The sequence below is a fragment of the Polypterus senegalus genome, chromosome 2, assembly GCF_016835505.1.
Source record: "Polypterus senegalus isolate Bchr_013 chromosome 2, ASM1683550v1, whole genome shotgun sequence".
In the NCBI taxonomy this organism is placed as follows: Eukaryota; Metazoa; Chordata; class Cladistia; order Polypteriformes; family Polypteridae; genus Polypterus; species Polypterus senegalus.
The window spans coordinates 269,350,303-269,364,035 of NC_053155.1; the positions used below are offsets into that span (position 1 = coordinate 269,350,303).

The 13,733-nt window shown below is 35.3% G+C and overlaps 1 protein-coding gene across 7 annotated transcripts in view; it reads right to left on the minus strand.

The window, feature by feature from the left end:
* Positions 1–13,733, minus strand: part of map3k15 (mitogen-activated protein kinase kinase kinase 15) — a 185,897-nt gene that overhangs the window by 45,366 nt on the left and 126,798 nt on the right. For all 7 annotated transcript variants that reach the window (XM_039745534.1, XM_039745533.1, XM_039745532.1 and 4 more), the window contains 5 exons: positions 11,486–11,581; positions 3,718–3,805; positions 3,501–3,634; positions 1,194–1,321; positions 467–597 (listed from right to left, as the gene is read on the minus strand). In XM_039745534.1, coding sequence (XP_039601468.1) covers positions 467–597; positions 1,194–1,321; positions 3,501–3,634; positions 3,718–3,805; positions 11,486–11,581 — 577 coding nt within the window. The remainder of the gene's footprint in view (positions 1–466; positions 598–1,193; positions 1,322–3,500; positions 3,635–3,717; positions 3,806–11,485; positions 11,582–13,733) is intronic.

A 13,733-nucleotide genomic window follows, 5' to 3' on the forward strand; every position in this document is an offset into this window, starting at 1 on the left:
ATGTTAACTATTTCTTAACTCTAAACCACTCGAAAACTGCTCACACTGTGCTCTAATATAAACATAGAATAAGAGGCCTAGTTGTTTATAAGCAAACATTTTCAAATGACTCCTTATATTTTACAATATTACAAGGAGAATCTAATTTACTGAGCAATGCAGTGTAGTTACCATTCCACACTGAAGAACAGCTTCAGGTTTACAATAGGAATGTTTCTTTAAGTTTTTAGTCTTGCGTCCTCATTTTCCTGCTACCTGCCTAGAATTATTATGCACAAGGCAAAATTCCAAAACATTATAGTGGACCTGAAAAATAATAATGCAGAACTTTTGCTGCTCTTGAAATGTTTAAATCCTTGCAACCAAAAACAGTTCATGATGAACATTTTTTGGAGTCAACAGAACCATTTGGGATTTTGTAAGCATTTGCATTTATGGACACCTGCAGCATAAAAAAGTAATTCACCTTAATATCTCGATGAACAATCTGATTTTCATGAAGATACCGAAGTCCCTCCAAGATCTGTCTGGTGTAAAATATTATTGTTGATTCCTTCAGCGGGCCCCACTTTGATCTGAGCAATGCAGAAAGACTTCCTAATTAGGTTAAAAGAGGGGACACAGAGAAAATTTAAAACAATATTCAATTTTAAAAATAACACACAAGTGAAATATCTAAAGGTTACCTAGCACTGAACACCTTCCCAAATAACACTTTCCCATAAATCATAATGTTAGTTAGAGTTTCAATTTCAAACATGCTTATTCTATATCACATTTCTCTTAACTGCACTGGATATAAGGCAAACGTTTGTCTGTTGAATTTTGTGGACTTCCTCATATTAAGATTATAATGATAATAATTCATTGAAAAAAGCTTTAAACATTTTGTCATTAGGTAATACAAGTATTATTTTCCAATCTTGAGGGATCTAAGACTTTACCAGCCACAAATGGAAAAAGTTGAAGAAATGTTTGAGTTGGAAGTTAGTCCATTACAGAATAATGTACATTAAGATATCGAATGTGGCAATTTGACATTGGTAAGTAATCTAAACCGTCTTTGTCAGATAAAGCCCAGACCTTTATGCATAATATTAAACACATATTCTGAGAAGTGTGTAGACACTCTGCTAATCATTATAATATGTACCCAATACAGTAATGCAAATTTAATTGCCTGTTTTACATACCTCCAGGAACTTGTTCCATAAAAATTTTAATGTATCCATCTTCTGACACTGAACCCAGGTACTGAACGATATTCCGGTGTTTCAGATATTTGTGAAGGGCAATCTCTTCATGCAGAGGCTGAGAGTACCTTAAAAAATATACTGTCTCTTTATATCCATATTTCCTCACATTAAAATAGAATAATAAATGCCTTCCCTCTCATAAATATTACAATAACTTAGGAAAATGGATGACTGCTGTGGAGCATTTGCTATTGTGTCATCTAATGACAATTAAATAAAGTACTGAAGAAAATGTTCAAAAGGTATTATTTAACTGTAAACTATGTATGTTCTGTATATAGGTTTACACGAAACAATGTTAAAGAATTCAATAAAGAATCTGATGATAATGCATACATACTGCAGAAAATGAGTGCTCATAATATTTAAAGGAGTTAACAGAACCCCTGTCCTACACCACCCCAACAAAAAAAATTATACACCTTTTCGTTTATTTTGTTCCCCCTGACCACACTCCTTTTTTTCCCCAAATGTGGGCATGTTATACATTGTTGATAACATCTCAGTCACGCCTATACAATGGTATAAAGCTTGTGATGGCGAGACTCACAGAGCCAGAGGGACCAGGCCAGAAGTGCCAGATCGCCAATGCCAACCTGGCAAGCATAGCCACTCTATAACAACGAATATCTAACTAATGCTTCATCCCAATGTAACGAGTTTGAACTAGTTTTATTCAGCAGAATCTGATGATTTTTTTAATCTTTAATTTAATTTATTAAAAGCATGTAACATTCTATACAATCAAGTCAAACTTAACAAAACTAAATTCAATTCGACCCCCACCCATGAGAAAAAGAGGAAGGTCAACATCAAGAGTAAAATTTTGAGAGTAGTAAAGAGAGAAAGGAGTCTTTCTCCCCAATATAAATGCTTATTCTAAGATGTTATTGATTAGATCCTGTCAGGTTTTAAAAAAGTTTTGAACAGAATCTCTAAGTAAAAATTTGATTTTTTTTTTTCCTTTTTCTTGTGAAGCTGGAGCTTGACTGCATTGTGCACGGGTTGGATCTTGCCCTGGAAACATTTTGAACAATTTTAAATGAGACAGATGTGCTTGACAAAAATTTTAAGTTGAATAATTGAATCCTTTCTGCATATGGAGCTGGAATGAATTTTGTGCATGGCTGCCTTCCAGTCCTTTTCTGAAATGATTCAGTAGGAGATCCTTTTCCCACTGTACTCTGGGATCTTGAAAAGCAAGGGACGTTAAAATGGTTTTATATATTATAGAAATGCTGTCCGAGTCTTCAAGACTTATTAATACCTCTTCTGGCACAGAAATAGATAACAAAAATTGGGCAGATTTCGTTTAGCTAAGTTTCTAATTTGGAGATAGTGGAAAAATTGTGTTCATGGGAAAATAAATTTGGAGTGTAATTGTTCATAGGATGCAAAGATATTATTTATATACAAATCTATAAATAATTTGATCCCATACGTGTTCCAAACATTAAAAACTGTGTTAAGTTTAAGAGGGTGGAAAAAGATGGTTATCATGTAGAGGTTCCACAAATAAAATATTCTTTAACTTGAAGCGCTTCCTATATTGGTTCAATAATCTGAGTGAATGAAGGACAGTTGGGTTGGTCCCATGTGGGCCAGGTATTTGGTTGAACCGACTGTTGACAACATCGTTTGAAATCTCCGGCTCGAAACCTTCTGATTGATGTATGATATATGGGTATTCCTTGTTTAGAATAATTACTAGGCAGATTTTAATTTTATTTGGCGACTGTGCATAACATGGCACACGTATGATTTGATGCCTGGTTAAAAGTCAATTGTACATACTGTAACAATGTGATCACTATGAGTTTGTAGTAGACCCCTGTGACTTTCAAACAAGGTATTGTTTATATCTGTGTGTGGCGTAGAACGTCTGTATGATGTGGCAAAATGTGTTTTAAAGATTTTTCTTAACCTTTGTTGGGCCATCAATGGGCACCTCAGTGTGAAAGAGGAAACATATAGTGTATGTACTATTTATAAAAATTGTTTTATTTACTATAAAATGAACCAAAAATATGCATTGATCGATGCAGTATTCATCTGATAAGATGGACATTTTAATAGCAATCCAGATTAAGGTCATGGAGAGCTGGTGCATATCTACCTATCCCACAAAGGGTACCAGTTCTTTGCTGTGCACACCTCAAGCATAAATCTACACTTATTTATATATTAGGCCAATTTTAGTTGCCAGTTAATAAAAAAGTATCCATTTTGACAGTTGCAATTTACCTACTGTCTCGCTCTGGTATCTCCTTAATGGCAATGCGGACTTGATTACTGAGGTCTCTTCCAGCATAAACCACTCCATACGTACCTCGTCCCAGAACCACTCGGTCACCATTTTCATTGTAGTCATATTCATACTAAAAAATAAACAAACAACAATGCACTTTTTTTTACTATCTTCATATTTTATTCTATTAATTCCTCCTACTATTCCTCCTACCTCTAGTGTATCACCATCCCCTTCACCTTCCAGTTCAACAGCATTGCCAGATCCATCTGAAATCACCTCCTTTACCATGGAACAAAATCTAAGGAGTGTAAGTACAAAAAGTTTAAATCTTACATGTTTTCAAAATTCTAAAAATTCTCCTCTAAAAATATAAATGACTATTGTGAACTTGTAGCATTCTCTTGATTAGAATGTCAAGAGGGTAAAGCAAAACAAAAAGATGTGTTTTTAACAAACATAAGACAGATGAACTAGGGTAAGTGAAAAATAAACAAAAGTAAAACAAGCACCCCCTTTTCACTTTCCATCTTTTTAGGTACTCTCACTCAATAAACTCTGGCCTCTCATCCTTACATAGTCTTCAGGGCACTGGTCAAGAAATAGCTCTAAATACACACAGTCCTGACCTCTAGCTCCCAATTAAAGCCTCTGATACACTTGGTAACCCCCATGTGCTCCTTTCTTTGCAATTTGAAGAAAAAGTAAAAATAAAGTTTATTGGATCACCTTTTTTGGAGCAACTTCTGCCACCTACTAATATGGGGCACTTTTTTACATCTACTATCTGTCCCATTTCACCAAACATTTACATCCATAAATATTGGTGGCGTAAAATGGTGCTGGCCTGTACTGTACCACATACATAGTGAAAAAACTCATAGCACGATACTAAGGGCTGAAGCACTACATACCTCTCAGCGACAGTTTTTACAACATTTTATTTCATTATCCTCAAACTTTTTTTGCAGCTGCGTTTATAATTTCTTCAATTATAATCTTCACTTCTTTTTTATTCAACTTTTGAGATGAAATTGTGACTTATGGAATTAACTGTCTCCTCACATATACTTTGAGTGTTTCTTAAAGTACTCCTGCACACATCTCTGGGAATGCACTGGTCTTATTAAATTATGTTAAAATGAATTCAATAAAGTTTTCATCTTCTAGTATAATGAGTTTAACCATCAACAATGAGTTGTGTTAGTACAGCAAAAAAGTGAAGCATGATTGAAGAAAACAACAGACGTTATAAATATAAGATTTAGGCAAAGGCAGAAAAATATTATCAACAACAAAAAAAAAAAACAAGTATTTGTTAACAGTTATGATGTACTAGTGAAAAGGTTAATGTTTTGAATATGAGAAGAGACATCTCCATGAATCTGAAAGGTAATGATCCTTTAAAAAAATTAGTTTTAAGATGTTACAGCTGCAGTTATTAATGTCCACTCTAAATCGATGTTTAAAACACAATTACAATTTCATACTACAAGAATAAATATTTGGAAATAACCCAAAAAGAATTAGGTTTAATTAGATTCTTAACCACCATTATATGGTACCCCTAGAACTGAAGTTTTGCTTTCCTGACATACACTGTACAGAGTGTGTACTGTGTGTTGAATTCATGCATGCTGGTGGTCTAAACTTTCACAAAGGTATAATGAAACAAGTTTGATTTTATTCAAGAATAAAACTGGATAACAAAAATTCAAGTGACAACAAGATACCAAGAAGACATGATTTCACCAGTGTTTGTGTCTGCTTATATCCGTTCAGCAATATCTTTTACAGGTAGCACAAATTTACCATGGGTGTTACAGACTCAAATCAAATGTATGGTTTTATTATATTACAGTAATAATAATAATAGCAGGTCACTAAAAAGGGGAAACCCCGGGCTCAAACCCAGAACTTTTTGCTAAAAGGCAACATCTCTTACCTCTATACCAGCCAAGCAGACATATCAACTTTCTGCCAATTGATATTTGAGTTTCGGTTTTTATTCATTGACAGCAACATGTAAATTGAAAATTTTATTTTTATTTGGTTATTGAATAAAAACGCACTAGTTTTGCTATACCTTTTTTGAAAGTGTTTATTTGTTATTTAGAGTTAAGTCTTCACACATTATACACTTCATGTCAGCATTTTGCCAGTTATTAGTAGACCATGAAAAATGTTTCTGTTTTAGTTATGTGTTCAACATTTCTTGCCTCACATTTCCTGTCATCCAACGTTTAACCAGATCTTTGTAGACACAGAACACACATGAAATGTATGTATTCCAAATGACAATATATTATTTAACCAATACAATTCAAGTCTCCTCACACAAAGATAAACAGACTTGATCTGGGAGAACTTTGCAACTGACTTGACTTCAGCTGCCTTGGTGAGGGATGGTATAGCAGGCTGCTTCCTGCTTCTGCTGACTGACACATTTGCAAAAAAAGACGCTGATGAAGGAGGTGCATCGGAATTTAAAGTGGCCGGCATTACGAATATTTTCATAGGCTTCAGGGATTCTATTGTTAAAATTATGTGGGAATCAGTACAGTGGATCAAGACTATTATTTTAAAATGAGTTCATCAAGAACATGGGGACACAACTGGAAATTTGTTAAGGGTAAATATCGCACAAACATTACGAAGTTTTCCTTTACACAGACTCTTGGAATAAGCTACCAAGCTACCAAGTAGTGTTATAGACAGTAGAACTTAAGGGGCTTTTAAAACTAGACTTGAGTCAGTGGAGGATGAGTGAGCAGGCTGCTTGTGCTGATTGACACATTTGCAAAACAAAGACGCTGATGAAGAGGTGTGAAAGAATTTAAGGTGGCCTGGACTTACAACTTTTTTCAAAAGCTTTAGGGATTCTAGTGTTAAACTTGCTTCTGTAGCCCCAATGTTAAAAAAGTCTGTTCTTGATGCTGACAATCTTAACAATTTTGACCCTATTTCTCACATACCTTTTCTGTCAAATGTTCTTGAGCATGTTACAACATAGCTTCCCAACTTACCAGTTACTTAACTTCTAATAATTTGCTGGAACCCTTACAGTCTCGTTTCTGAGTGCTCTTATATGCTTCCCCTTGGCCATATCATTCGTATCTATAGACTGGGTTATAATTTTTATGAAGATGATACTCAACTCTATTTCAATGTTAAAAGTGAAACGTCATCAGGGTTTCTCAGGTCACAACTTCTCAGTGAAACGAAAACCTGGATGGAACAAAACTCTTTAAATAAATTGCAACAAAACTGAACTCCTGAAAATTGGCACTAAAGCGCAACTTAAGAAAATTAGCTCCTTCTCAGTCACTCTTGACAGTGATCTCATCAGACATTCTTCTGATGCAAGGAATATTGGGTGTCATTTCTGATTCCTCCCTTTCTTATTCTGCCCATATAAACCACATTAAGGAGCTTTCTTACTTTCACTTACATATCTCGTGTTCATTCCTCTCATTTTCTAATACTGAGAAACTTATCCATTCTTTTATCTCACCCCACATCGATTATTGTAACTTACTACGGTCAGTAAGAAAACTCAGGTGGATAAATATGGAGTTAAAAAGGAAATTATAAAGGAAAAAGTATAAGGCATATAAGACTAACAAAAATAGTATAAACTATAGAGTATGTGGGCATTGGCTAAAAAGGATATTAGGAAGCTTAAAAGACAGTAGAAGAAAAATTACAGAAAAGGCAAAAGATAAATCCATCCAGAGATTATTTTAATATATTGGCAGTGAAAGAATCATCAAAGGGGAAGGTGAAGAATATTAGGAGGAGTAAAGGTCAGCTAGAATTTACAAACAATGAAACAGCAAATGTTTTGAACTTGCAGCTTATTGACGTTTATACACATGAAAATGTCAATAATCTATAAAAAGTAACAGAGACACTTAAGGAGGTACTTAGTAACTTAGAAATTGTAGAGAAAGAAGTGCTAAATGGAATTAATAGGCTGAAATGTAACTAATTACCAGGACCAGATTATCCTCAAGGATTTACAGAAGATATTAAGTAAATATATAACCCCTGGGGACTTATTTATTGAAAACAAACAATTTATCTGCACACTGGGCAAATTCCTAAAAACTAGAGGCTAGCAAATATGATCCCATTGTGTAAAAGGGGTGATCAGGCTGGTTCAAACAGGACCACTCCCTTCTCTCTCCCTATCATGGTATAACACATTCCATTTTTCATTAAGTTTATAAAATTTAGCGACAGCTATCAGAGAGCATTTTCCAGGTAAATTATATGCTCTTTTAATGTTATGGTCTTTTAGTGACATTACTGAGGATTTTAGTGAAAACATATTTTGTGAGATTTTCACATTTCAAACCATCTGTAATTCCTAGAACACTAATGTTTTTCCTTTGTGTTATGTCTTTTAAATTTGAAATTGTATTTCCAAAATTTACATTCACTTTTCAAAAAGATTGTTAATATTCTTGGTGGCTTTACCTATTTTTAACTCTTCAATGTGAGTCAACTTGAGCAACAAGAATATTTATTTTAGTCTTTCGAAAAAAATGTTCATAACACTTACTTAAGTGTTTTACTTTAATCTTCATTTTCTCGCTTGGTATCATTCCATCTGGCTCTCATATCTGTCACTCTTTCAGCCACTTCTGTCATATATACAGTGCATCTGGAAAGTATTCACAGCGCATCACTTTTTCCACATTTTGTTATGTTACAGCCTAATTCCAAAATGGATTAAATTAATTTTTTTCCTTAGAATTCTACACACAACACCCCATAATGACAATGTACAAAAAGTTTACTTGAGGTTTTTGCAAATTTATTAAAAATAAAAAATTGAGAAAGCACATATACATAAGTATTCACAGCCTTTGCCATGAAGCTTAAAATTGAGCTCAGGTACATCCTGTTTCCCCTGATCATCCTTGAGATGTTTCTGTAGCTTAATTGGAGTCCACCTGTGGTACATTCAGTTGATTGGACATAATTTGGAAAGGCACACACCTGCCTATATAAGGTCCCACAGTTGACAGTTCATGTCAGAGCACAAACCAAGCATGAAGTCAAAGGAATTGTCTGTAGACCTCCGAGACAGGATTGTCTCGAGGCACAAATCTGGGGAAGGTTACAGAAAAATTTCTGCTGCTTTGAAGGTCCCAATGAGCACAGTGGCCTCCATCATCCGTAAATGGAAGAAGTTCGAAACCACCAGGACTCTTCCTAGAGCTGGCCGGCCATCTAAACTGAGCGATCGGGGGAGAAGGGCCTTAATCAGGAAGGTGACCAAGAACCCGATGGTCACTCTGTCAGAGCTCCAGAGGTCCTCTGTGGAGAGAGGAGAACCTTCCAGAAGGACAACCATCTCTGCAGCAATCCACCAATCAGGCCTGTATGGTAGAGTGGCCAGATGGAAGCCACTCCTTAGTGAAAGGCACATGGCAGCCCACCTGGAGTTTCCCAAAAGGCACCTGAAGGAATCTCAGACCATAAGAAACAAAATTCTCTGGTCTGATGAGATAAAGATTGAACTCTTTGGTGTGAATGCCAGGCGTCACGTTTGGAGGAAACCAGGCACCACTCATCACCAGGCCAATATCATCCCTACACTGAAGCATGGTGGTGGCAGCATCATACTGTGGGGATGTTTTTCAGTGGCAGGACCTGGGAAACTAGTCAGGATAAAGGGAATGATGACTGCAACAATGTACAGAGACATCCTGGATGAAAATCTGCTCCAGAGCGCTCTTGACCTCAGACTGGGGTGACAGTTCATCTTTCAGCAGGACAACGACCCTAAGCACACAGCCAAGATATCAAAGGAGTGGCTTCAGGACAACTCTGTGAATGTCCTTGAGTGGCCCAGCCAGAGCCCAGACTAGAATCCGATTGAACATCTCTGGAGAGATCTTAAAATGGCTGTGCACCGACGCTTCCCATCCAACATGATGGAGCTTGAGAGGTGCTGTAAAGAGGAATGGGCGAAACTGACCAAGGATAGGTGTGCCAAGCTTGTGGCATCGGCAAAGTATTGAGCAAAGGCTGTGAATACTTATGTACATGTGATTTCTCAATTTTTTTATTTTTAATAAATTTGCAAAAACCTCAAGTAAACTTTTTTCACGTTATCATTATGGGGTGTTGTGTGTAGAATTCTGAGGAAAAATGAATTTAATCCATTTTGAAAAAGACTGTAACATAACAAAATGTGGAAAAAGTGATGCGCTGTGAATACTTCTCGGATGCACTGTATCCCCAGCTTAATGATTGGCTTTCTTAGATCTTAAGCATCGACTGCATATTCTTACATGCAGCACTTTGGCAGTATCTCGTACACAATTAGTGTTTGTACAGGGTTGTAGATTTAGATGTCAAGTGCACTTTAAACTCTTGGATCAGATATGAGAGATTTCATATTTGACAGATGTGATTATTTAAATATAATTCAACATGGATCAATACTAGCGAAGAGACTACTAACATGCCATTTTCAGAATAAAACAAAAGAAATAGTCATATATTCATCAGGTTACAGTAATCAGTTTAAACAAGTAAAATATTTGGTTTATGATGCCAATAATAAAAGTTTTATAATAATTCAATACTTGGGGTAGGGTAAAAAAATGAGTGATGTTGTACATCTTCTCTTTTCATTTTATTTAGTTTTTTTTTTATTTTACAATTTTTAAAAATTTTGATGGAGCTCAAGCTTCATTTACATTTTGTATACTGGTATATTTTGGCTCCCTTTTTAAGGTAATGTAAATTTGTATAAGTTCTGAACAGAAAGATGCTATGTACTAAAATACTATAGGTTATCTTTACTACCATTTGTAGTACTTTGTGGTTCTAAGCTAAACAGGTGTTGCACCGTGATTTAATGCAATCATTGACAATGGATTCCAGTGTACTCTTAAAGATGGTGGTAAGTATAGATGGAGACATCCTGGATTTCCTTTATACATCCTAGGAAATAAAGAAATTGTTGAAGTATTGTGAAAACAGGAGGTCTTCTGTGATACAACTCGAGGATACTGCTTTTGTCTTCTGATACAGATGGGAGTATAATTTGCCTACTGTTTCCTGAACTCTAAGATCAGACCCTTGGTTTTTATGACATTAAGGGAGAGATTTCTGTCCTGGTAATACTGTGGCTGACAACAAACCTCAATAAACTTTTGCACCATTTCCGGTTAAGAGGCCAGCAGCTAGTGGTGTAATCATAAAATTTAATGATAGATTTGGAGTTGTATTTGCTACTCAGTGACAGGCGTATAAATGGGATCAGCACAATACTCTGTGGAGTGTTTGTGCTGAAGATTAGGGTGGAGGAAGCTGGGGTCTGTCAGGAAGTCCAAAATCCAATTTCGGAAGAGGGCACTAAGGCCCATGTCTAGGAGCTTGATAATTACCTTTGAAGGTGCAATAGTGTTGAATGTTGAGATGTAGTCTATAAACAGTAATCTATCACAACAGTATCAAGATTATGTGCTTGTTGTCTGTCTCAATTAACTTTGCATTTTGCAGCTCCTCATTCAGAAGCATGTTACTGCCTAAATGATACAACTGGCCACAGTATTTGATGGATATATCCTGTACACGTGTTAATATTGTAAAAAGACAAGACAAATGCACCTAAACATTTAACTTGCAAGCTTTTTAAGTTTTTTATTATCACTTTTATCTTTATATTGTTGGGTCTTATTTTGAGTACATTTGCTGGTTTAGCATTATAAAATGGAACCAAAGTTTAACAGAAAGTATGGAGATACAGTTCTCTTATTTCTATATGATGAGTAGTTGTGGTGAAGTTTTATAGCAAATCATTTCACCTCTGCAACCTGCAGTTTTTAGAACTGTCATATACAACAATGAATCACCATTGGAAAAACCTGTAGTGTTTGACTTGTGTTATCTTGTTATCTTATGTAGTCTTGTTATCTGCTGCTTTTGTGACTGCAGAAACCATAAAAATGCTCACCTGGCACACTGATCTTCTGTAGAAAAGTAAATCTGGAAGTCATCTGAATTGTCATGAACATAAAGGAAACAGCACCGTTCATCAAACTTTGATATACTGGACATAAGAGAAAATAAGAGAGTTTAAAGTTTCTAAAAAACAGAACTATTTAATTGTCTAAATTAAGTGACACATATTATTTAACACATACCTGAGAATAAGGTAAACAGAAATAAATATAAACCTACTGAAATGTGTTTTGGTATACAGTATCACTAATTACAAATGCATTTAAATTAAAACAAAATCACTAAGTTATAGATTGAACTGCATTATAAGTACAGTAAAACCTCACATAACACTAGGGACATATATAGTGGAAAACTACACATAGTGAAATGTCCATAGATAAACCCATATACAGTATTGATCCTAAGGTATGGTGGTACTGAATTTCTCTATATTTATTAATTTGTACAGTTTGTACATATATTAATTGATTCAAACAAAAAGACACCTTAATAACTATAAATATACTTTGCCTGTGTAATCTTATTTGGGGAGCAACTAGGGCTCTGTGGGCAAGGCTACAGCAGAGGCAAATATACTGATACACAGATCAATTTTTTGAGAGCACTGTTTCACAAAAATCATATATTCATTTGGGATTTACACATTAGAAGATGCACATACACAGTGATATACAGTGAAGCCATGGATGAGTGCTTCTCTTACATATTCTGGTGCTATAGAATGACAGAGTAACAGTATCCACAACCTAAACAGAACTGTGCAAAGTCAACTGATATCTCTTTATTGTCACAGTGAAAGGGGATTCAGTAAAAGGATGCCCATTTGCAGGCCTCACAATTTGCATAATCACAAACTCCATAAACATTAAAGACGAAAATAAGTTTAACATATTCACACCTTAAGTGAATGGTTTTTTTTTGTTAAGAATAAAAATACCAGCTCCAGCACATGTCACATAATCACTTTTAATATAATCTATATCTCACACGGTAAAACATAACAGTTGGAAGAGCTGACAAAAACACTTTCTAATTTAAAAAACAAATCTAACAATTAGCGTAAAAATACCTGAACAATATTCCAAAAACAATGTACATCATCAAAATTAGTTGGCCATGCTAAAAATTAGCACAATGAATGTAAAGTGTGGGAGAGTACAAAGAATGAAAATAAACAGGCAGAAAGGCAACCAGCATGACTGGAAAAAGTATGTTGTGCCACCATGCGCTATAGTCAGTGACATACAGTGGAAGCACGGAATAAGTTTCTCTCATTTCTTCTGGTGCTACTGAAAGTGCAAGAAATAAATAGTATGAGAGGAGTAAAACTGGGTACTTTGGTTTGGCCAGTTTTTTGGCCCAATATCTCTTCAACTTATTTTTTTTTTAATTATCGTGGTAATTGAAAGTCTTACTAAAGGAGTTTAAACACAGTTTACCAAGCTCATTGGCTCATCAGTGGCCAAGCATAAAAACAATAATTCCACTTACCCCCACAATCTCCTACTCTCTCTAAATGATCGCCACTCACCCTCTTAGGACTTTGCCCATCTCACCTCCTGGTTCCTCTGGGTAAGAAGCAGCTTTATGCTCCTTTTTAAAGTTATTTTTGAGGCAATTCCAGAAATAACTGTTGGGATCAGGAATGCCCCCCACTTGAACTTAGGCCTGTTTAAACTTAAATGAAGCTTTAGCTGCCTTTTCTGTTTCTTCCCGAGCCCTTTTTCTGCTAATCATGCTTGTATATACTTGCATTTTCCAATTCCCATTCAACCCTGTCAAATGCTTTTTCTCATCCAAAGACAGTAAGATCACTAGGGTATTAGCTTCTAATCTTCAATGGTTGTTAAATATATTACCTATTAAATCTAAGTGTAAATCCAGTTTGGTCTTGTGATATTACAGAAGGAAGCACTTTCTCAATCCTTTTTCAAATCATTTCCAATATTTATTAACAAATCTTTTTTTAAGAAATTAGATTCAATCATAACCTCATTTATTTGGAATTCTAAACATTCACGCATCTAAAGGGCAACTCTACAATGACCTAAAGCAGAAGGGGGTATGGCACTATAAAACTTATTTTATTACTGGGCAGCAAATATGCAGGCCATAGAGACCTGGACAGCAACACAAATCGATTAATATACACAAGCCTGGCCGGCAATAGAATTTAAATCTTGCAGTACTTCTTTATATTCCCTGCTCTGTGCCCCAGTAAATACAAGTTATTGTCG